General features: G+C 38.1%; 1 protein-coding gene across 1 annotated transcript in view; it reads left to right on the plus strand.

Moving 5' to 3' along the window:
- The window catches only part of ctnna2 (catenin (cadherin-associated protein), alpha 2), a 146,605-nt gene that overhangs the window by 16,957 nt on the left and 102,773 nt on the right, over positions 1-26,875 (plus strand). Inside the window, exon 7 of the mRNA XM_061275465.1 lies at positions 14,907-15,110. Within this exon, the coding sequence (XP_061131449.1) occupies positions 14,907-15,110 (204 nt within the window). The remainder of the gene's footprint in view (positions 1-14,906; positions 15,111-26,875) is intronic.

The raw sequence follows: 26,875 nt of genomic DNA on the forward strand, positions 1-26,875 counted from the left end.
CAGCTATTTTCTTTCCCATGGCGTGTAATACTGACATCAGACCACTTATATGTTGAAATAAAACTGCGACTTTTACAAATGCAAAATACCTGCATAATTTGATTCAGTTGACAGGCAGACGGGCAGCAATTAAATGAGACAAATTGCCCTTTACTTAGCCCTCTGTGCCAGCCTGTAGCTGGTGCATGTTTAATTCCTAACTTACCACAGAGACATGACACAGACTGTGGTCAGATGCTCTTAGAATAGTAATGACCTGATACAGGAAGCTGTGACTCAAAGCTCTTGCCGTTTGTCCTTTATGCTCATGCACACCAGGTAGCTCGATATGTAAAGAGAGATTTGATAGGCTCTTGCAAAAAGAGACTCCGTTTATCCTACAGCACAGCTTCTAAAATTAGCGGTCAGTTTGTACAGAATCAATAAAAGAAGCACCTTTTTGCCCATGTTCAATTTGTAGGTCATGTTAACTTGAGAACAATTACGGCAAAAATAACCACAGTAAACCACAATTTCCTCTTTTCATAGTTCTAAGGAAAGAAGATTACCGTAGACTGCTAATCCCCTCCATTGTCTGTACTGATTTTTTTTTTTTTTAAAGACTGCAAGCTACCCAACAATCACAGACAAGTCAGCAGGATTATAAATGGCTTCTGTCTGCTCTTTAATTAGGGGTAGAAAACATCCCGAGGAGTCTCTTGACCCCATTTTTGCACCACAGCTAACACCGTCACAGGCACCAATCTGTTTTGTGTGTGTGTGTGTGTTTATTTTTTATTAATCCCTGGCGGCATACAAATGTGTTTACGGCGAGGTGCAGTGCGTCATAAAGGCCTGTAATAGATGGCAGCACTGTGGGGTAGTCGTAGTTACTTTTGGGGATTTCGAGTTCGAATCTCGGCCAGGTGTAAAGGTTCTCCCTGGGTCTTCATAGCATTTCTCCAGCTTCCTCCCACATTTTAAAAACATGCAGTTAGATTTATATAAAATATAAAATCAGAGGTGTCCAACCTATGGCTCATGGGCCATTTGCATCCCCTGCTGTCCAGTTTTTAAGCAGCTGGCGGCATGTTTATAAAATACAGGCAGCCTGGAATGCGATTTGGTGTGGATGTTAAAATAGTGGCCGGGTTTTGGCACCCATATATGTGTGTGACGTACCTGATACATGCCAATGAGTTTCAATGGACATTCACAGATGTTTGCTGTTTACGGGCTGACATGGCGCCTATTCACCACGGAGTCGTAGGTCAATGGGGGTCAACTGTAAATATATGGTTTAAAAACATCTGTTGATTAGTGTCAGAGAACCATCGAAGACAAGATGCCTCCAAAATTGCTTCCAAACATTGTAGACACACCCTTGAGCAAGCCACCATGTACAACACTTAAATCCCATAATCCACTGTTAGTCATTCTGGTCCTACAGTATTTTGTTTATCTGGAATTTCAAGCACCAATAGGTAACAACTCTCTCTGGGATGTGTCGCAAGCACTGTTTATATCCAAAACATCCTCCAGCAAAGATTGCCATTGGGATTTGTATAACCCCCAAGTTGATTATTATTACCATATTCAGATGTTTCTAATAGGCCCCGATTGGAACGCTTTATGACTCAGCTGCCAAGAATGATGCGTGACACAAAGGTTATATTTTCTTTTCTTCTATAATGTAATGTTCAGATTCTGATTCATGAAGTGAAAGGGCACCATATGAATAAAACAAGGAGATGAAAATAACCACATTTGACTTTTTTCCCTCCCCCTTTACTGACATCTAGAATTGTGTAACAGTTCAGGCTTTGCGGATATGTGTCTGTGATACAAGGAAAAGCCCTATCATGTTGGAATAAAGTCTTTATTTGGGAATTTGTGGGTGGACAGATGGAGTCGAAGCCCCCGAGGGTGTGTTGGGGAAAGACGGTGTAGCATAGATTTCTTTCTAGGTTACTAACTACTATTTAGCAATCTACTTTTGACATGAGTTGAGGGTACATTGAAATAAGTATCACAGTACTTCCTTGCATACTGTTACGATCGCCTTTTAATCTACTACTTTTTGTTTCCTTTAAGGAATGATCAATATCTTGCAGATGGGAATAGATTAGAAGTCACTCGTATTTACCTAGCAACTGCATTGTTCGTATCTAGTATCTACCATAATAAAAATCAGCATGATAAATTTTAGTTTAGCCGTGAGAAGAAAACGGATCCGTTTCCTAAAATTCGACTCTGTTCGTCTCCCCTTGTGTATAGCGTTGCTCTCTTTTGCTGAGTAAAAAGCTAATTCACAGCCCTTTTTGAGCATCATGAAACAAGAGAAAGGCTCAAGTACGAGTTATAAAAAGCAAGCTTCATATTCCTCTGCAGCTGCTGTCTTTTACTAGATGAACAAAGATGGGGAAAATGTTAAATCTAACTGTGATTGCATAAAAATTGATTACCCAACACCAAATCCGCTCAGTAGGTCATTACGTTTTCTCCACCCCAAGCTATCATTCAATAATATAATATATTCAATACAAGACATTCACTATCGAATAATTTTCATCATAACCGAGGCCATCGTTATGCCCCTTTTCAGGTCACATTTGCTTTTGATGGATCGTGGGCAAAGCGATGCGGCTGTTTGAAGCTGTGATCCACCAGTTCATAGAATGGCCAAGAGATGGCAGTCTGGGCTTACCTTTGTCAACTCTCCATTCTCAAGTTCACCTCCCTCCTCCTGTCTTTTCCATTTTTATCCCCTTTTCCCTTAAGTCCTTAGAAACAGAGATTTAGCGCTCGCTCATTCTCAGCTGAGCCAAAGTGCCTGCATCATCTTGCAGTGTTTTGCAGTATGTGTGACGGAGGCTATCTTCTGACTCTGAGATGTATGAGAGAGCCTTGAGATGTGATGACTTGTTTTCAGAGTTGTTGCCTGAAATGAGATTGACCCCTAGAGAGATGCCATCACCCCCTTGAGGAAGATCCAGTGGAATTAGCAAACCTGTATGATAACCTTGTCAGCTACTATATGTGTGTGCCCAACGCAGTGCAGCGTGCATGCGATGGTAGATAGTTGCTCTGAGCCTGCGGCAGAAATGAAAGATGAGCTGGATGGTTTTACAGTGCCTTTTATTTCCATCTGCTTGTTCTCTAGCTTTCTTGCTGTTGTAATTTCCGTATGCGTCTCTAACTGAAAGGTGTTTGAAAGGCTGGTGCGCTTTCATGCATTTTCCTGAGCCGTTTGGTTGTATTGTTGCATTCTCATGCAAAACTCTTCGGTATCCTCGAGCCGTTAGGCACAATGTACAAGTATGTGCTCATCCTCGGTCGGTATTGGCTAACTGGATTTATATGCTCACACAATGCAACATGTACATGACAGCCAACAAACGGTGGCCCCGCATGTAAATGACTTTCTGGATGCAAGATGCATCCGTCTGTGCAGTGACAAGTAATTGATTCTATTATTTTTAACTAAATGACATACTGAGATGTTCCTTTTCGCTGCTTGCTCTTATTTTTTAAACATCAGACGTGATAGGGAAGACTTATCAGTTTCTTCCTATCTGTCAGCGCCTTCTTCCTATTTTTTTGCTGTTGTTTTGCCAGCTCCGTAAATAAAAATAGAGCAACAAAATAAGACAAAACGAATATGGTAAAAAGGCTTCTTGACAGTTTGAATGTTTGCAAAGATGCAAATGCAACAAGGTGCGGATGCATTGGAAATAAAACGTATGAGGCTTGAATTCCAAATCATATATACAGGGTGTTAATGTTCAACATGATGGGATGAATAGGTAAACATTACTTCAGCCCACTGGCTTTGCTCTGGATGCTCCATAGCCTCCTGCCTGGGAAGGGAGATGGAAGAGGGTGTGTGTGCGTGTAGGCTGGGTTGGGACCTCGGTCATGCAGAGAGCCCTTTGTCTGCATCTACTGGGAAAAAAAAGGTGTGTGGTTGTGGCTGTTGCCCCCACAATCTTTCACCACCCGGAAGGCTCTTGAGCAGCTGCTGTGCCGTACCATGATGCTTGTGTGGAGAACGCTCTCCTCCACACAATTGTAGACACTCCCCAAGACACCACTCCCCAGAAAAACAGACCTATTTCTAACAGTACTACTCTAACACTAAACGTTTATATTTTATATTTTGGGAGAGGCCCTGATGTCTTTTGACATATATGTGCAGCTGAAATATTTCGAATCGCAGCCAAACTAGTTGCAGGTGACAGCTCATTAAAGCTTGCTGCACACTGCAAGTGCATTGATGTGTTAGCCAGCATTATGATTGTCTCATTTTCTTTGCTTTCAGCATTCACATCAATTTATTGTGGAATTGCAATTTCTATTGTTAATGCATATTGAGATGAATTTATTCATCTGGTTATAACAAGGGCACGTATATTGCTTGGGGTTTTCATGGTTACTGTATGCATTGTAAATGGAGAGCAGTGACTGAGTCACATTTCTTTTTCTTTTTTATTGCAATCTCACAGAGGCAATGGAAATGAATCAATCTGCAGTTACAATGTGGATGGACTCACTCACTCACTCACTCACTCACTCACTCACTCACTCACTCACTCACTCACTCACTCACTCACTCACTCACTCACTCACTCACTCACTCACTCACTCACTCACTCACTCACTCACTCATAGGGACATCGGAACAATTCTTGTTTGCAGATCTGGCAAATCATCTGCAATCAATTATAGGCTGAATTCTGTAACTTGGGCATTGCACAACATTCCACTTCTTTGCCTTAAAGTTGCTTCAAGTCGTTGTCCATCTGCACTGTGACGCACCTTCCAATGAGTTCTGAAATGTTTGGCTGGTCGGGGCAGCTAATATTGCCCAAAACACTTCAGGATTCATCATGCTGCTTTTGTAGCATTCACATCATCATTAACTACAAGGGAACCAGTTCCATTGGCAGCGACGTATGCCCATCTGGCCATGGAACAGCTGAGTAGCCAATTGTCCGTGACTTTTGGCTTCTAAAATTGGGAATCACATTTACAAACTTTTATAATTCTTACAGTTTGCCTGAGAAATGTAAAAACCCTCAAATTCAAGATGAAAGTCTGCAATTAAAGCACATTTCATTTTGAATCTATTGTGTTGGTGTTAAAAGCCAAAAAGACACAATTACAGTGTTTTTCAAACCATAAGGGGCACTAGATTATCAGAATCCGAATCAGCTTTATTGGCCGAGTTTGTGCTTGCCAAACAAGGAATTTGACTATTCATCCATATATAAGGCGCTCTCTGCATTATAAGGCGCACTGTGTGTTTTTTGAGTAAATTCTAAGTTTTTAAGTGCGCCTAATAGTGGGGAAAATACGGTATGCCCCTATATTCATTGATCTGACTGTACACTAGCTTCACATCAGAAATCACAACATAAGAGAATTACACCTGAACCATTCATGCTTCTTAGGGAAAAAAAAAAAAAACGTGGAGAGATGCACAACCATGTGGTTAAGACAAACTAAAAACAACCCAGCAAGTGTTATGCATGGATAGATGCACCTGGCAAACAAAATATGAATAGAAGGAGTCATCTGAAATAATGAGAGATGGCCAAGGGCGAAAGAAACATCGGTTCGCTTATTGTTGTACAGTAATTAGCTTTTGCGTCTCTCTCTGATACAAATAGTATTATACGGGCGAGCTACAAGAGTTGAGTCACTGGTGAACAAGAATCAGAGTTCCATGCTCGTTTTAATTGGAGTTCATAGCCTTAAGGCCAATTCTTTACTAGCATCTTTTTTTAAGATCTGTTTGTATTTTTTTTTGTTGCTAGATTAGGCTTAGAGATGTTTGACTTTTGCTTAACAATTTGAATTTACCTAATTTTTTAATCATAAAGTATCAGGTGCTTTTACAATCCAGTACTTTTAAAGACACTATTTGTACACTATTTACTTCCAGAAGCAAGTAATAATTGTCACTGAATCTTTCTGTCTGCTTGGTGCCAAATTCCTGCTCAGGAAATTCATTATGTTTTGCAAATATTTGTGCAAACCTGTCATCAAACAAGAAAGACATTGTTCAACATCTCTCATTTGTTTGGTCATGGAAATCTGTTGTAGCCATTATTTATAAAAATAAAGAACATAACTAGCGCAAAAGTGTGAAAAAGGTTACTCATTGTAAAACATAAGATAAAATCACGAGGTAAATTCGAGAAGTGATGTGCTTAGCAACTCGCTAGTCAACTTGTGGCAAGCGTGAAAATTAGACTGCTGGGACAATTATGATGCACCCCCAGAGGTTTCTATTGAAAATATGCCAAGTCTCACCTGCACTCATGATTTGATCATTTCAAGGTCACAGTGGATCGTTGATGTATTTAATGTGGAAAGCTCCTCTTACCATTTAATGAGTTGTTGCCTCGCTGATTATGTCAAATCAGCATTTCTTTGATTGTCAAACGTTCAACTGTCTCGATGCCTGCCTCGCTGGCTTTATATCTTTATCGTGTTAGTTCCACGTCTTGAACTCTTATCCCTTTTCCAGTCTTTAACATCGTGTAATACGTGCATTGTTTCCACTGCATTTCCGTGCATTTCACTCACATTCAACTTCAATGGAAGGCAAAAGCATATAAGTCATGGCTCAAGGCTTTAAGCCCCTTGCAGACGTACTGTATGCTCCTCTTAAAACATGCCATGAAAAGATGATCAACTTCCACCCTTCCTTGGCAATAATGTTCCCAACCTACATCGTTTTGCATATTCACACAATTCACATTTCTCTACTTTTAAAATTCATTTAAATCATTCGAGACCATTCTGTTGTCTGTCAACTTGTGTCGACACCATTTTGGCCTTAAAGTTGCCTTGGTACCCCAAGTGTGGAATAAAGGCAATGTTGAATGGCCTGCTCTCAAATTTATTGCTAGTCCTACTCCTCACTGTTAGTGATGCGTGAACCTCAGTTTGTATTAAACATTAATTCACCAGGGTGTTCTCGTTCTTCAGTCGGGTTGTACCGATGAAGCGGTTCATGTAGTGCTGTTGTTCTCAATGACTTTGGACATATCAGATAGTAAGACTTTATTCAGCCCACACCTGGAAAAAAATATCATTTTTAATATTTGAAATGAAAATTTCACGTGACAGCAGCTGGACAGAAAACCCCCCGAAAAAAAACGGATCAAATCCACCAATTAGTCAAATAATAAAAATCCATGTAACTCACAACCTGGCAAGGGTATCAATCATTTTTGGCTTAACTGCTTTTCAGTCTGTTGCTATCATGTCACATTGAATGAATACATTTATTAGTGTGTACTCATTTCCCCTTGAATCTGGAATAATATTCCTTTCTTGGTTCACACACCATTGTTCCATGAAGGTCTGAACTGTAAAAATCTGTAAATTAATTTATGCATACACACACAAATATACATGAATGCGCACACACCCGTACATCTATATCTTATTAACAAGCCACCCACATGTCTGGACTCTTGTTCAATAATGTTATAAATTGCTTGAGGCTAATTAAGCAAGATAAAACTTAATACATTGAAATGCAGTTTACTCGCTAATATTCATCTACCTTTAGCCATGGGCTCTTTAAAAATCATGGCATTTATAATGTACATTGTTTGCACCATTCCAAACTCTCTGTAAAGGTTGAATGTATTTTTAAATGAAGATACAAGCATATTAAACAATGTTGATGGTTCTTCTATTGCACAGAAATATTCTCCATTTTTTATTGAGAGAATATGTTTCTGAAGGCTCAGAAGCTACAGCAGTGTGCTGGTTTTGAGCACAGCTGAATTTGAGAAATAAGGAAAAGAGCGATGAGCGATTATTGGGAGGCTAAGAGGGAACATCAAGAAGAATGAGTGAGTGTTGAAAAGGTGATTGTGGCTACAATTTTGAGGTTATCGCTTTGCAAGGTAGGAAGGCATCAAAAATAAATTGCAAGCATATTCATATTCAAATTAGACACTTCTTGCCTGCTTTTCAATTATGATGGAGGTGTCCATCTGTCAAAGGAAACTGCACAAAACTGAGGAATATTTCTGGCTGGTCAGAGTAGACATGTTTTTTATTTTTTTTATTATTTTTCTGTTATGATGGAGGTGTGCATCTTTTTTGAAACTGCACAAAACTGAGGAATATTTCTGGCTGGTCAGAGTAAACATGTTTTTTTATTTTTTATTATTTTTCTGTTGATTTTTTTTTTCAGATACATTTACAGTTCTCCTTCTTGGCAAGTACAACTGTCTACAGAATAAAATGAAATGTTATTTAGTTTTTATTGTCATGTTACATGTTCACTGTTGTTTTATTGCAGGTATAGTAATGAAGTGAGATATAACGTAAATACAGTAACAACTCCCCCCACTTTTTCTAAGGGGTTATGTTCACGCTAACGAATGAGAGGGGCAGATAGCTAACGTGGAATCTCTTTAAAAGTAGTTTCCCTGATATGTTTCAATACATTGACCATTACTCCCTCCATCACCTCCATTAGGTCTCAAGGCAAAGTCGACATTTATTTTCCATGTCATGACTACCTTGGCACTCCCATGCTTGCATTTATATGAACGTTACAGTTTTTTTTTTTAAAGCTGAGTTCCAGCATCTGCCTGAATCATTTTTACGCGCAGCTTGAGGCAGGAGACATCATAACCCTACTTTCACCACACTCCACAGTCCTCTCTCTTATACTCCACTTATTCGGATGTTGTCAGACAAGGCCTGGAGTTCAGACCAGCGCACAGGACAACAGTCTCTGTGTAATCATGTGCTCTCCTTGCCAGCCTTCTGTAGTATCGCCTTTTCGTGGCAACATTTGTACAGTTTTAATCCATGTGTAAATCTATTTAAATCGTTAACAATGACATAAAGATAAAACAAAACAAAAACAGTGTGACTCGTTTGCATTAAATCAAAGTAATGTCCCGCAATCGTTGATTGGAACATACAGCTAATAGAAAATATTCCAGAACATTTCTTGGCTCAGCTGGCAAAATTCTGCATGTCAAAAAATGCCTTTCTTCAAATTCTAAGCACAAGGGAGCACTTGATAAAATCCATTTAGACAAAGAGTGAAAACCTGTGCTTGGAAAAATTTCCGTCCTTAAGTGCTAAGCACAAGCCAGCAGTGGATCAAATCCTTCTTGAAGACAAACTAATGCCGCCAGGAGAAATACATATCTCATCTCTTTCAACACTTTTTGATTCACACTCTGTAACTGGGGTCACCAACATGGTGCCCACGGGCCCCAGGTAGCTCTAGAGGACCATGAGTAGCCAGCAGGCCTGTTCTAAATATATAGCTCACCAGTGTTGTTATTCTAAAAACATACCGGTGAGCTGAATGTAATTTTTGGTTGCTATTCTGTTTTAAACAACACATGAATTGGCAATTTTGGAAAGGACACATTTTTTTTTAAAAACGGTTTACCTGTGGCTTTCTACTTGGTTTGTCGGATACACCGTCCTAAAACATTGGCGCACTTCCTGTCAAATGCAGTTTTTTGGCTGAATGGGTAGATAGATAAGTGCAACTCTGTGAGGTCTTGGCTCATAGGCTACTTTACATTTGGATTGGTCGCAACACAGGCAAACCCGCGCCCTGAAATGTCTGTGTCATTCGGCTGAGTCTTTGCCCACTGAGCTGTTTTGCTTTCTCTCCTACTTTCATTTGCCGACGTAAGGACAAAGCAGAGTGAGACGAAACGATGGCATTGTCGATCACTGCAGGCATTGATTTTTCTGGCATTGGCTTAGAAAGACGTTGGCATCAGAACTCCACCGTCCGCCCTATTTCATCTTCTCGTGAGCAGTCGTCTAACCAGTTGGAAAGATACATTTACTCTTCCGATCCAGCAGTCCTTACCTGTGCTGCCAGTTCATCTTTGAGGAGTGGGTATAATCCCCTCCAGTGTATGCCTCAGTTATTTTTGTGATGGAAAACCCTCGACACTTTAGTGAGGAAGGTTTCTAGAGAGTAGAGACACTGGATTGCAATTGCTTACTGCCAGACAGCTGCCTTACCTGATACCAAACTCGCGATGACGTCTGCAATGCCTCTATCCAGAGCATACCTCAACTGAGACAGCATCCAGGAGCTCATGTGGCAAATGCTCGTGCTGCCCCATTAACTGGCCTTGGTATGCTGATGCCTCATGAAAAAAAATCTGTGACTCTTTTTTTTGACTGGAAAAGTCTGTAGGGTGGTGTACCGCCGAATCTTGGACCCCAAAACAACTGTACAGTAGTCTCGGAAGGCAATGACGACAAACAACGAACAGACAGGGAAATAGTCAAGCAATTATAAAAAATTATTGATAGTATGCATATTAATTCATTTTTATTAGATTTTTACATGCAAAATTAATTCAATGACTATGGCTTGGCTTTTTCTCCCTTTACCGCTTTTATTATTTCACTGTAGGGAAGGGCATGTGTGAAGGGCATAATTTGTTTTTTGTCCAGTGTAAAACACCAGAGATGGGGTTTGTCACGCTGGGTGAGATAACACGACTTGTGATATTGCATTTTTCCTTCTCCAACAGCTATTGCTGGGAGGTCAATAGGTGGCAGACAAGTATCAATACTTTTCCTACTGCAGTCTTGGCTCAGGTGTGAAGGCAACTACTGTGTTATCCAATTTTAACATAACTATCAGAATTCTCACACAAGATGAGGCAACCTTCATTTCGTTATAGCCTCCAAAAAGTTTGATATGCACGTCCTTGTGCTTCAATGCAATGCAATGTTTGTTGTTGTGAAAAGGACCCGTAACCACTTGTGAATCTCTCCGGGCAACGTAAAACCTTGAACTGTGCACTAAATGCTCTTGTCTGAATAACTGTTGTAGTCGTCTATTGAGCTTGAGTAATCTATTGAAAAAGATTTGAATTGTTCAAAGTGTGAATTCCGCAAAGATTATTTTCTCATTATATCCATTAGACCAGTGTTTCCCAACCTTTTTTCATTCACGGCACACCTTTTCATTGGAGAAAATCTCGCGGCACACCGCCAACAAAAATCTGTTATGCTCCAATATTAAAATCAGTTATATTACAACGAAAGACGTAAAATCCTATTCCTATATATATGTATGGAGAGTTTTAATAGAAATAAATACTAAATATTCTTTAAATTGTATTCCTTTTTTTAAAATAAAAGTGAGTTTTTAAAAAAGGTTTTAGACGGTGTAAGTAATAAACTATTTAAAGTGATTGTGATTAAAATAAAAGAATCAGCGTGATTTTGTTTACTGTTTTAGACTTGGTCTATAAATATTGCAACAATAAGAACAAAGTCACTTTTAAAGAAGCTCTGCTGTTCTGACAGCATCTGAGTGGCAATCACAGTCGAGGTTTCTCGACCTGACTGTTTATTTTATGTATGTGAAAAACAACCAATCCAGGTTCTCCGGTTGAACTGCATGCTCTGATTTCCATTGGACCGCAAACGCACCACAACCGTCATAGTGTCTGTCACTGTTAGCAAAAGCAGACAGCAACACACACATTAACGGAATATGCGCCGATGCAATACAATCAGACCGACACAATATGAAATCTCAAGATTCTCCGATTCTCCATGCATGCACGATTAGCAAGTGGCTGACTAGGCCTTGCGCGAACTGACCAGTGGTTCGGCGATCCTGTTTACAATGCGCTCCTCACTCGAGGATAACTATGAACTTCCTACTCCTAGAGTAGACATATCGCGCTGATACACTGCTCTGTATTGGAAGAGCATTTAATTGCCCTGTCTATCACTACATGCTTCTCACTTTGAACCAATTAGACGAAACTGGGCGGCACCCCTGATGATTCGACACGGCACACTTGTGTGCCGCGGCACAGCGGTTGGGAAACACTGCATTAGACTGTGACTACTGTCACTATGTATGAGATCTTTGGGAACAACAACATATTTTTTCTCACAAAACTTCCGGTACAGTGAGCATTAAAGAATTCAATGTGCATATAGTAATTTGCTTCAACCTAGGCATGTTGTAATAGTCATTCCAAAAGGCGGCCATTAATCTGCCAGACTTCCCAGATAACACGACATACAAAGGCCTTCGATTCAATCTCGATACCCCCACCTGTGAGACAGACATGCTAGCCAAATCCTTACACCACAAAATATTGTTCATCTAAAATAAACAAATGCTTCAATCTCACTTAACAAAGCAGATGGACCAGATGACCCAAAGCAAGAACAACCAAAGGTTTTTACAGGCAAAAAAGTGACCTCTTCTGCAATTGGCAAGTCAGTCACATTACCTGAATTTGATTCAACATGTATTTCACTTGCTGAAGACAAAACTGAAAGGAAAATGCTCAAAGAGCAGCAGGAACTGAATACAGCTGCAGCTAAGGCCTGGCAGAGCATCACCAGAGCCAAAACTCAGCGTCTGGTGATATCCATGGGTTTGAGACTTCAGGCTTTCGTTGATTGCAAAGGATGGAAGCATTACATTTAATAGTGTAACATGACAAAAGCACATATTCTACTAATGTAATATGATTCAGTTCATCCCATTTCTCATTAAATAGCAATGTTTTTGTCCACTTGCACACCAAAAGATCCAAAGAGCCATCACCTGATAGTTGGGAATGTCTAGTGCAGTCTGGCAAACTCCGGATTATATTAAACACAGAGACCTCCAATGTTCCCATCCACTTTTTTAAACAGAGCACCGAGTTGTTATTGCAGGTTTTTTTCCATGTACTTTAGTGCATCACAGTTTGTCAAACAGTTTGTCAAATGCATGCAAACACACATTGAGGCGAAGGCACTTTGACTGTTTATATTTGTGCAAGTTTCAGCAGGAACCCGTTAAATCAGTATTTTGTGTTTGTTTCTTTTTGAAAAATGAGAATGCACGTCACCAAAATAGTTGTTTTACTCAACAGGAATAATGAGTACCCATAGAGAATTTTAGTTTCTCACCAAACGTCGACTGGCCTGCTTGGAGTTATACAATGCAATTTTTTTTTTTTACAAGTAGCATGTTTTCTATGGGGGATATAACTTAAGTATTTGAACCGGAAGCAGTTAGCACACTGGGGTTTTCACTCACTATTTTCGGAAAACACAATTTTTAGCTTAAATCCCTGCTGTGCTTCCTCTTACTAATTAATGCGGTCACCCATCTCTTTGCTCTACCTGTATCTTCCGTCTGTATTAAAGATTCAACAATGTCTTACATTTGAATTTTAAGGGGATATTTGTGTTGCATATTGAACCCCCAGAGGAAAATGACTTGCATTGGTACATGCCTATCTTAACTTTGTGCGCAGCAAGAAGCCACTTTATTCTTTATGTAACGTCCCGCTACTGTCTTCTTTTATTCATAGCCATGCGCTTCATGTTGCCCTGATTGTTTAAAACCTTTCTTCAACTTAATGATTTTCTGACAATTTGTCATTGCGCCCTTTTAATTGAGCCTGACAGTCATTTTCTTTTTCTCAATCAACATATTTTAGTCACCGGCGTAGTTGATGCTTTGATGCTTTGTTCCTACTGCTTGCACAGACAAAACAAAAATGCTTGTATTTGAATATTTCCCAGTACAGGGCAGGACATTATATATTTTACTAATTTACATAAGTGAAGCGTTTGATTCATCTCATACGTAGACTCACTGTTAATGCTGAGTATATATTTTCTTATCTAGTCTGTACAATATCACATGGGGATGGGTTAAATGCAGAGGACAAATTTCACCACACCCAGATGTGTGTGTGACAATCATTGGGACTTTAACTTTAATATGTGAAGCTTTTCAAAGACATGATTTTCACTCTGTGACATTAACAGTCCGTGGGTAATGTTAGTTCATCTAAAGTGAGGTCATATAAATGGCCTGAATGTTTACAGGGCAAAAAAAAGATTCTGATTCTACCAACTGTCAAACTATTTAAATTGTATGGGGCGTTTTGTCTAGAATAATGGTGAGAGAGAGTATGCTGTATTTTGGACTAGTTGGTAAAAACACTGCAATATCTTTTGGGTGTCTTTTAATTATTATGAAATTACCCGTTTTCTGAAGCTCAGTCTTGATTTGTTGTTACCAGAGCCCTTAACTACTGTATTATGTCATTTTCAGTGGACAGCAAATGGCAAAATGGCCGCCCCCTGAGTTCGGAAAAATTGGAGGGTTTTTGCTGCTTAATTCAGATTCCAAAATTGCAATATTTATCATAATATCATGGTTAGACTAGCTTAGGACATATTATTGTAAATACAATTTGGGGAACAGCATACTCTTCAAAGTATGTCAAAACAAATATGTATAAAACAAGTATAAAATCAGAGATGTTATGACATACATGAGATGCTCACAGGTACAATGTAAATTTCTTTTCTGCATTAACCACATGTTTATTGATTGTGATGTTAAAAATCTCACATTGCAGAAGGGCGAAGTGACAATATAAACGGTTTCATGGTTCTCTGATAGAGAAGTACTCCTCCCGGCTGTCGTCAATCAATTTCTTTTTCTAATCTTTCCACCCCAACTATTCTGCATGCCCTATGATAATTGGTACCTGACATCATGCTTGAATAACAATGGAATCAAGGCCTCCAGGGATGTTCTCACTAGGCCTTCATGTTCATTTCTCTTTACAGCTTTCATTCTTCAGGTCCTCTGTGTATAAGGCTTTGAGTTGTTCCCTTCGGAAAGCTCTCATTTCTGGTGTAGATGTTGGATGTGAAGGCGGAGATAACAATTTCACAAATCTACTATAAAAAAATTAGGATCAACGGATGTTTTGCAAATGTCTTACTCAGGATACACACTTGTTCATTTTTTTATATACTTTCACAGTATTTTTGCATGATCCATTGCTCTTAAACTCTCCGTTAATTAAAACATCCAAGTGAATACTTTTCTCTTTTTGCTTTTCCAGAACAAAATAATCCTGGACCCTTTGACGTTCAGCGAAGCTCGTTTCCGCCCATCTTTGGAGGAGCGCTTAGAGAGCATTATCAGTGGTGCCGCACTAATGGCAGACTCATCGTGCACGCGTGATGACCGGCGCGAACGCATCGTGGCTGAGTGCAATGCTGTTCGACAGGCCCTCCAAGACTTGCTGAGCGAGTACATGAACAATGTAAGTGTTGCCAGATTTCTTTCCCATTCCATTATGTCTATAAAGAGATAAACGTCTGTCATCACAGCTTGAGAGCATAAGTTTTGATTCTGAAATTCAACTCATTCAGTTGTTGTTTTTTGTCATTTAGGAATGGCAAATTCATACAGTTTAACTTCACTGCTCTTCACTTAGTGTTCCTTAATAACATTTTTCGCTCAATGAAATTGTCAATAGATAGAGACAGAGTGCATTTATATTCAGCCTCACCGGATGGAAACACAATTCCCCACTCTATATTGACTTAATATTGGATGAGGTTCCTTTTTCACCTTGTCTGCAAATAAGGAACTAAAGAATCCAAAACAATGCAGGGTAGTGGGATGTACTGTCTGATTGGTAATAAAAGCAACATTTTAGTTTATAGCTACAAAAAGTTAAATATTCTGATGCTGCTTGCTGTGACGGTGATATAATATGTGTATATGCATATAAATGTATATTTGGATACACACACACATATTTGTATTTCAAAACATATAATATAGATATTCAACTCTGTACGATGAATGTGATGCCAATAGTCAGTGCTACGTACAGTATTGATTATGCTTTATTTTAAACAAGCATGGCAATATTGTAAGACATTATTAATGGTAATAAGAAATGTAAGCAACCACTTCCACGTTTTTCCAGTCGTACCTAGCATCCAAAGGCAGCATTTTTTTTTTTTTTGTAGGAAGCTTGAACCAAAGCACAAGGTTAATCAATGTGGTAGCTGGCCATAAATTAGGTTCAAGTGACAGGAGAATGTCCATACCTGTCTTAGCTGCTGGTGATCTGTGATTGGTGACAGCATGCCCGGCTCCCTGGCTGGTGCTGAATCATCAGGAGCAGCTGATTTAGTTACGGCAGCTCAGACAGGGCCAATCTATCAATTGATCTCGGGAGTAATGCATTACCAGCCTGGGTCAAGGAAGCTTGGGCAGAATATAGCCATAGCCAGAAGCCATGGCAGGTAAAAGTGGTAACTGGGCAGCTCTGTGAGCAGTACCGAGAACGATTTAGGGAGTGTGATATTGAGCACACTCATCTCACTGTTAGCTGGATGTGGCACATAAAACCAAACATGGGTGGTGCGGTAGGCCAATCATTAGGGGAAGATGAATGGTCTTTTTTTTTTTTTTCCACGGTCTCACTGGAAGTTGCCATGCAGAATGCTCATTCAACAATCAAAGTGGATTATTTAATAAATTCACAGTGTGTGTTGTTGTCTTTATGCTGCTTTCATGAGACTCCAAGTATGAAAATTAGATCTTCGTGACAAAGCATAAATGGAGGCCACAAGTGAATATGTGGAAGAAATGCTTGGCCCTGACCAAATATTTCTCGAGTTCTCAAGAGGCAAGTGCTTTCTAGACAGTTTTAAATCTGTTAAAAGTACCTTTTCATTCGGTGAACTTGGAATTTCTACATTTTAGATTTCATTAAGCTGTAAAATGAGGCTTCAGGTTAAAGAAAGAGGTTGTGCTTTTGTCTGACGCAAAGGCAATGTCTCCCTTTTTTTTTAAAAAAACAACATAAAGAGAGAAATGATTAAGTGCCCACATAAATGGCAAAGTACCATGCTGTATAAATGAGAGTTGGTGAGATGCATTGCCGCACTATTTCCATATACGTAGTTGCAGCACGCAGCATTTGTGTCACTGATCAACAAAAATGTTGCCCAACTCAATGGTGCAGTATCACTCTTGCTGTTTAAAGGGCACACTATTTCATCAAAAATCGTCTACACATTAATGAAAAGTGTACTGTGGGACACAGCCAAGCACAGATATAATCATAAAATCATTTAAGTTCTAATACAATTATTCAGTATTTTTATAATTTAACTAATAAAATTTAATACACACAATTACACGTCATTTTATTTAATACTCGATAATCTCTACCTGCACTTTAATTTTATTTCTATCCATTTTTTATCCTGAAACCCAGCAAAGCTCTTTGATCCATGATCCATCTGTTCTACTTAGTCATGCTTTTTTTTTTCTCTCCTTGGTTTCCCTAACATGCACCGAGTGGGCGTGTTCACACCTCAAGTCGAGTCCAATTTGTTTATATAGCCCTTTATCACAGAAACGTCTGACAGGGTTTCACATGCCCACAGTTGGCAAATACTGATCCCTCCAAAAAAGAAGGAATCAAGTAAAAAAAATGTGTTTTTTATTCACTCTTCTTTGTTGCTCAACTGATATTTTTGCATGCACACCCTCAATATTGACATGCATTTTTTTTTAAATGTCATCTACGTCAGACAATTCTAGTGCACAGTGATGACAATGTAAACAATGACAGCAATAGCAAATGTCACGGTTACATATCTTTCTCATCAATTAACATGTGTTTTCACAACTTCATGCTTTTGCTTATACTCTATATTTTTCATGATCCTCTTTTTTTGTAATCTGGCAGTCACGGCTGATGCGTTAACATGGTAGAGAAATCGATGTGATTAATTACTCAAATAATAACAGTAACTATTGAGACTAGGTCTTTTTGTTTAATCCTAAAATTTAAAAAAAAAAACATTTTGACAGTTAAATGCCATAGTCTTGCTTCTCCAACATTAAATTGACACAAAACATCGTGTACGATTTTCTTGTTCCATTAATTTAGTTTCATTTCCCTATTGCCTCTGCATTACCGGCCCTCCAGACTCCTCGAACCAACAATAAATCACAGGTTATCCACAGCATGCCATGGCCTCCCTCTCATTTGTCAACACCTAATGCACTACTCGACAAGCTGCAATCCACCGGGCACATATTAACCTCCCACTTTAAACAATTTAAAATTCCTTGCCACTCAAGGCTGGATCCCAATTATGGAGTCGATGCACATATTAAAGATATAAGTCACAGAAGTTTTATCTTACTCAACGGTCATGGAATCAAATGTCTATCATGATTTGAGGGTTGTCAAATCCTGCCACTGACGCAGAGCTGATTTGTTTTTTAGATTCAGTGAAACCCCACAAGAGTAATTTTTAAAGTCAATAATCAACTTTAACTCCCCTTTGAGACGAATAACCCATCACCCATGCAGCATTCCTATTTAATATATTATTTAGTCAATATAAAAAAGCTCACTCTATCTTTGTGATTACCTCATATGGAAACAATAGACAATATGGCTGTATTTTTAAACTAAATTTTCCAACGGACTTCTTAACCATAAATGCACACAGCTCTTCTTCTGCTGATGTTGCAATTGTATACACATAGCACACAGTAAGGGGCAAAGATCTGTAAATCTCATCACTTCCGACCATATTCTTTTGGTCTATTGAAGATATTTGACCCCTTAATAAAAAAAATAAAAAATAATAAAAAAAAGCTACATTTAATTGAGGAGAATGATGACTGCAACTGTTATACACCATTTGCATTTAAGAACAATGTTAGTTACAACAACCCAGCGCCATCAATGCATTAGTCCAACACATTGATACTGGAGTGGTAGTAAGTTTTCTGTACTTTTATTATACGTTATGTAACTCACCAATATAATCATGAAGAGAGTAAACTCCAATATAGCCAAGTGAACTTTTTCTGAACTCCAAAAGACTTCCAGAAGTAGATGAGTCAAACAATACAATGTTTCAAATGGAGGCCTTGCCGCTGCTTGCCTATGATCAGAAGGCCGCCGAGTGAGACTCAAGTATAAACAAAGCAGGGCACACACTTGCGTTATGAGCGAGATTGGCATTTAGGATGAGATACCTGCAGATACAGAAATGTCCCTGAACTCCACTTCACACATACGCATTGCCAGGCAATTGACGCGGGCCACTGAAACACTGGAAAAATATGGACGTGACCACGAGCTCAATAGCAATAAATCAACGGCATTATAACATTGGAAAGCCCAAATGGAAAAACCATTAGAGATTAGCATTGAAGGGAAAACATTTGTCACTTTATTCTATCTGCTGTTCTCTGAATCAGTGTAGAATATCTTGTCTCTTATATCATTACATTTCCAAACCTGCTCATTACAATTAAGTCTTACTTTATGGGAAACAAGAAACACAATCTTTTGTTATTGGAAGCACAGCCATATCATAATAGCTGAACACTCTCCCATCACCATCTAGGATTTAGCTGATTGACGAAATGAGACTTTAATTGGGCTTAAAGGTCATACCAGGACACCCGATAGAATTATCCAGGAACATATTAATGCAATAAAAAGCTTTCAGATCTGGCAACTCTATTGCATTACAATCCTGCCAGCCCTTCTCCTGCACCCCTCCCCACGCTCTGCTTTGCCAATTCCCTTCAAGGGCTTGCTGCTTTGAGTAGCGCAAACGTGATAGACATTGATAGCTTGATCAAACTATAGAATCAACTCTAATATCATTAGGTGGGCGGGCTTGCAAGCAAAGACCTGAGCTCTAACTGTATTAACTGTTACATATGTTAAGGTATGGATCCAGAGGGCTAAACGCAATGGGAAATCAAGAACGTTGGCCACAATTCAGAGGAATAGCACGTAACATTTAAATCCTTTCTTTAATGTCCTTGTTCTACTTTAGCAGCCTGTTCCGTTTCAGCTGAGATATACACTTTCTACATTACTGTACGTTTGTAGATGTTACATTTTAAGAACAATCTTGAAAACATTGTGGGCACTTGACAATGAAACGCTAACCATAACCATAACAGATAAGGTATGTAGGTATATTTTTTTCTTACAATAAAACAGATCCAGCAATTATTTAATAATTATTTAATAATACATTATAAAAAAACTAAAGTAACTAGAAGGCGACTTAAAATCAAGACTAGAAGACCCATTTAAAATCCTTTAATTTTCTCGAAAAACAACAATGTGCCTTATATATGAATTGAAGTTAAATAAAGTTTGACTCATTTGCTGTACTGGTTTGTTTGCCTGAATGTTATGTTACTTTGCAACATAATTATATTCTGCTCCATATTTCTTATTCGCAGCAGCATAAACTCATCTATTTGTTTTTGAATAAAGTAATTACTTTGATAGATAAGATAAAATAAATACAAAATGCCTTACTGAGCCTTCTGGATGATGCACGTCTGAAGTATTGTGAATATATGAGTGACTGTGTTGAGAGATAATGAGTGGGAGCTGTGCTATTTGAGAAGGCTTCATAACCAAATGACCTTTTGCAGGAATAGCTTGTTGTGTCAGATCACAATTGCTATACACACTCAAATCTTGCAAGTTCTTTTGTAATGCATTTTTGAAATTTGTTGGTGTTTTACTAAACCACAAAATCATTTATTTAATTCATTATCTGTGTGTTGATTATATTTAACAAGAAATATGCAGTATATGTATATATATATATATATATATATATATATATATATATATATATATATATATATATATATATATATATATATATATATATATATATATACACACACACAGCTGTAACAAAGTACGTACTTCACATATACGTACCAATGGTACAACCACTAATTTAGTGAAAGCAGTAAATTGAAACACAAAGATGAGCGTAATCATTTGTGTTCAACTTAAATGGAGCATGTCCTCATTCTTAATACGTATATTATATTATTTCCAGTGAAAGTAGCTGCCTGATGGTTTAACCTTTCAAGAGGCTTGCTTTAGCACATTGAAACTCAAGCAACAGTCTGGCACTGCTGCGAGAGAAATTGTCTTTGGCCTCTGTCGAACTAGAAAGATCTTTCAGTTGCTGTTGAAACTGAACCAACAACCCCTGCAGGACTCTATAAACATGGTGTATATTTTCAAAAGTGTGAAGAATCCTTGGGCGGCCTTTAGTTACCACACATCATTCATGTTTTATAATTTTTATTTGGCATAATTCCACTTTAGGCTCCAATCTTCAAACAGTCTTTTATGATGAATCTCATGAAGAAATTGCAGCTCAAATTAATATAATTGTAAAAAAGAAAAAACATCAGAATTTATGCGCAAAACACTGCAAATAACTACAATATTTTTTTGCAACTTATTTGGAGTGGTGTGACTTATACTGTCGAGTTAGTAATGAGTAATTGTGTGTGTGTGTGTGTATATCGATCGATCGATCGATACTTTATTGATCGCAAAGGGAAATTCAGTTTGCAGCAGTATCCAGCAGTATCCATACCCAATAAAATACATACATACATACATACATACATACATACATACATACATACATACATACATACATACATACATACATACATACATACATACATACATACATACATACATACATACATACATACATACATACATACATCCATACATCCATACATACATACATACATACATACATACATACATACATACATACATACATACATACATACATACATACATACATACATACATACATACATACATACATACATACATACATACATACATACATACATACATACATACATACATACATAAATAAACCTCAATTATGTTAAACATGTCAAACATACATAGATAGATACAATCGAATGCCGTAAGTTTTCTTTCATTTTGGAATATACGTACCTAGTGAGGAATCGGTTATATTACAAATAACATATTCCTGAACAGCTCCTCTCATTTAAATGGCATATAACTCATGTTTCCTCAGTTAATACTGTTATCATGCCTTTTTGCGCCCCAGTCTGCACAGCCATACACCATGCTGTTTCAGTGATACAACGTGTCAGTGCTCAGGCAGTGGGACATAAATTATTCTGCCCCGTAGGCACATGAGTTACAGTGCATATGGCAGAGATCGGATTAGGTTAAGTGAACCATACGAGGGGACGTTTGCCCCTTGCATAAATTTATACTACATAAGTTTCATATTTTACATTTGAACCTTTTACCTTGTTCGACCTCTTAAGAAAATGAAATGAAACGCAACAGCATGTGCTCTTTGCTGATTTGCTAGTCGTTGTTCCTCTTATTTTAGACTTAACGTGGAGTTACAAGTGAGAAGAATTTGAATATCAAAGCTAATCAAAGAGACAACTGTCATGGAAGTCTGTATTTGATAGTCACCAGAAGGGAAGGTGACTGTGGGGTATGAAACAATCATTACTACAGAGTAGTACTATATTAACAGTGCTTCATAAAGGTGTGGAAATCAAAGGAGTACAAGGCTGTAATTAAGTATTAATTTCCAATAGTTATGTTGCTGATTTTCATCAAGCGTAGTACAAATGTCAACTCCAATATATCCAATTCCCTGATCGCTAACCTCAACAGATTACATTTTTGGTTCTCCATATTAACCTGGATGTATATCACACATTTCTCATTATGGAAACTGAACCTTCTGGAATACATGCCGACAAAGTTACTCTATTGTAGACATCAAATCATTCTTAGATCCGCACAGCGCAGTTGTGTCCTGAATTAGTGTGGAATCCAAGCTAGAATCCCGATTTTCTTTTTTTTTATATATAGTGCCTTGGGACTTGTTCTGAGAACATGACTACGCCAAAACCAGTTTGATTTTACATTTGAAAGGAATGACTATTGTTCTTACTTTAATATGAGAACATTGTGTTATTTATGTCATTCAGAAACATCTTACTACTTTACATTTAACCAAAAAAGGTAATCTGCTATCATTCTCTTAATGTTACTTATTCACATCTGCTTGCCAAAACAATCGTTACCTTGTAAATTTTGACTGAATAGACCTTAAAATTTGTGGATTTTATATATACCTATATTTTTCTTAAATCTCGGATCCCTGATTATTTGCTGTTCTAGTTTGCTCTAATAGCCACTAGGAGCTGTCAAAGACGATAGATCACAGTCTGCGCTACAGCGCCGGCAGTCAAACAAAGATGGTGCAGAAAAGCAATGCAAAACAAAAGAGATCCAGAGTCAGCGTGGATGCTTGACTAGCGAAGCAACACGGAGAGACTGCGGGGGTAAATCTGGGGGCAAAGCGAGGTAAAAATATAAGTAAGAAGTAGGGGCTAGGGAAAAACGGCAGTTTGTCTGACCTTCCCTAAGGCTGATTCAGTAAGGGAAACAATGCAATTAATGTCTAGAAGAGCATTGTTCTCAAACTCCCTGAGGGCAATGATTCAACTCTTGGCTTCTTGGAATACTGGCCACTCATGGCCCTTAAACACATCACATGCAAGCCTCATCAAGTCTCATTTACTTATTTCATTAATTATAGCTATCTTAATCAACAGTATTGAAAATCTAAAATCTTTTTAGGTATACTGCAGACGGCAAAATCCATCCATAGATGCTGTTCACAAATTAAATTAAAACTAACTCTTTTTTTTTTCTTTTTCTTTCTTTAGAGGCCACTTTGTGTAACTCTGAATGGGAAGGCAGTTTTATTTACTCTAGCACATTTCATACTTAAGGCAACTTAATGTGTTGACACAGAAATGTGTTTACAGACAAACATCTTAAGACGTTCAAAGGCTAAGCAAAGAGACAAAAGTAGCTCGCTAAGAATTAATAAAAGAAATTATACACTGACAAATATTCAAAGACATTTACAAGCAACAGATGTGAAGGCATTTAAAGGCAAAGTCAAGAAATAATAAGATAAAGAAGTAAAGAAAAAAAGTAGCTCTGTAATTGCTAACAGTGAAATTGGCCGTGCTTTTTCATTTAAACAAACACACAATGAACGATGGCCTGTCATGTCTTCCACGCGGAGGAAGCATCTCTATTTTTAATGCTTGCATTTCTTTCCAGTTGAGATTTTCTTGAGATAGAGTTTTTAATGTAGTTTAATTTTGGGAACATGAGTAAACATCACCCCTCACAGTTCGTTGCACTCAAGGGGGAATGTCTTCATTTCACTGACAAGTAATATCTATGGGTTGCAATTCAAATTAAATATTCACCACTCTCTTTAAAACTTCAATAAAACTGGGAAATTAGCCAGGGAGACAAACGGTCTTGAAGAATACCAATTTTTGTAGTGACTAAGGACTGTTTAAACAATATTTTAAGTGCAGTGAAGTGCAGTCATGAACTCTTGGAGGACATAAGTGCTATTAAAATGCCAGGGAAAGGGTAAGATTATTCTCTTTTTGCTCACATAACCCAAAAACAGAACAAGTTGGATTAATAGATGACTGTAGGTCAGAATTAATCGGCATCCACGACAACAAGTATGTTTTTGGGATACACTCAAATGCAGGATCACAAGAAGAGTACTCCTCCATTAAACAATGCTTAGTTTGTTAACCAAAAGCTTGACAATCTGTGTCTCAAAGTCCCGTGTGCTATGCTGGTGAGTAGGGCAGAGTGTTTCTGACCATCCATCAACTATGTCAATACAGTGATTTTCTTTCACGCTAATAGACAAAAGAGTTCAAGAAAGTGTTGTCCGAAATCAGGTGCTGACAGTGGCTACTGTCGGACCCATGAAACCCAAGAAGTATCCGGTGAAGAAACAAAACAATAATTTCAACTCCATAAAAAAAAGAAATCAATTTGAAACCGGAGGAAGTGTTGTTGTGTTCAAGCATATCCAATTGTGAGGTGGGGGGGGGGGGGAGTTAGACACAATGGCCCACCTCAGTCTGGGTAAGCCAAAATTCAAATTCAAGGAATATTTTTATTTGAAGGCATGCAAACAGCCTGTTTATTTATTGAAATATTTATGATTTAGCTTTCACTTGCAGTACATTCTGAGTGACTCATTAAGTACAGCCATTTTTATTCTTAGAACACTTTGTAAGCCACCATTAAACAGAATAATGTTACCGCATCTTGCATCCCACACCATCTTAAATCATTTTATTTATGAATGAAGCCTTTGTGTTTGTTTGAATGAACACTTTGGCAACTTTATTTTACGGTTGGTACTACCAAACGTCTCAAAAACGTCTTATTCTTTAGCATAAAATGCAAATGCTGTCTTTTTTTTTTTTTTTAATATGTCCAGACATTGCTGTTCCATGGGACTTTTGCTTGAGGCTACGTAATGGGTTGAATAAGTAGAACAATCTGTGAGTGTTTCTGATAATACAAATTGATTTTTTGATGGTCTTTGTTGAAAAAACAGGACCATGCTAAATAAATATCAGAATTTTAAATCACAGTTGTAATATTGAGGGGTGGGGAGGGGAAGCAATTTTTGCACCTAAAGGCAGCATTTAGTACTGTACAGTGTGTCCATCACTGCACTGTCACAAACTAATTACCAAACACCGATTGTTATCTTTTCCGAGGAGTCATTAAATACTGTACTGACGTGTGGTGTAAAAGCAACTGAGATTGGCGTGTCAGTGTTGATCTGAGGTCACGCCAAGTTATTAACCCTTTGCTTGAATCACTCTGTCATGGGTGAACAACCGAGTGTAAGTAACAACACGCTGGTTGCCCCCTTCTCACCTTTGACAATTTGACATCCACTTGGACAAAGTTTGAGCTGCTCCCCCCTTGTGTCCAGCGTTGTTTTTTCTACAAAAATAATAACAAAATAATAAAAAACAAGATTGTATTGTGCACCAAATCCCAATAGAATTGGTAGTCTGTATTACATGCATCCATAAATCACACAGTTTCCATTACAGTGCCTGTCCATCCAAGATCCTGACTGAGGATTTTCCGGAGACACCTTTAAAAACTGATTTATCATGAAGTATGTACCAAGTCAGACTAATAAATCAAGGTAATGATGGGATTGAAGACTAATGTCAAACTCTCACTACCTTTTTACAGGGTAGTAGGCAAACCCAAAGTATATAGAGAATCAATATTATATGTTGCATTTACACTGTAAATGTGCTTTTTTTTTTTTTCCTCCTGCGATTGGCTGCTGACCCGTTCAGGGTGTGTGCCACCTCTCAACCTCATAATGAGAATTAGCATAACAGACCACTACCTGTATGTATTTGTTTTATTCACAAAACCTAGCATTTGAAAAGATGTAGATTTTTTTCATGTCCATTGCACATAGCATGGCTATTAAAATTCCATACACAATCTCTTCCTGATATTATTTTTTTTTGCACCTGAAAGTTTTTTTCCTTACACTGACTGATGCTTCAAACTGTTAATAATTCCATCCACCTTATCTAAAGCCCCAGTTCCAATTGAAGAAAAACAGCCCTAAAGCATGATGCTGCCACCACCATGTTGGTGATGAGTGTTTGTGCCCAAGCATAACCTTTTGAAGTTTTAGCCAAAAACTTCTACCTTGATTTCACTATTTTGAAACGGCACACTCCCAATTTCCCAATCACGTGTGCAATGTGATGAAAGTTATACCACATGTTGGTTGACATACCGTAAGATAATCATAGATATTACACTCACGGTCATCCTCATGTGTTGTTACGGGCAGGACGGCATTTTGTGTTCTACTTTTAAGTTTTTTGGAGTTTGTTTTGTTTTTCCAAGGTCATGTGTCAAAGTTGTGAGATTGCCACAAATCCCAATTGGCTTCTTATTGTTATGGCTTTCATCACAATCCTTATGTGTGTCTTGAATGATTTTTCAGCTTCCCTTACTATATACAATGGATAACAATCTCTATGCTGGAGCCCTGTCAAAAAATATATCTATCTTGCCACTATAAATTCAGTCGAAGGAGGCCCTCAACACTATCCCTGTAGATTTGAGGAAGCTATTTCTTTTTGTGTGGAGGAATTCCCTCAGCGGTGGTATATATTGAGTCCAGTTTTAAAAGCAGTGCTTCCATTAGATGGGAGTCAGTCATGTGGCTCAGTGGGAACAGTGTTGGAATGCCTTATTCAGCATTTCCCTCTCGG

Source organism: Syngnathus typhle, linkage group LG3, assembly GCF_033458585.1.
Source record: "Syngnathus typhle isolate RoL2023-S1 ecotype Sweden linkage group LG3, RoL_Styp_1.0, whole genome shotgun sequence".
Taxonomy (NCBI): domain Eukaryota; kingdom Metazoa; phylum Chordata; class Actinopteri; order Syngnathiformes; family Syngnathidae; genus Syngnathus; species Syngnathus typhle.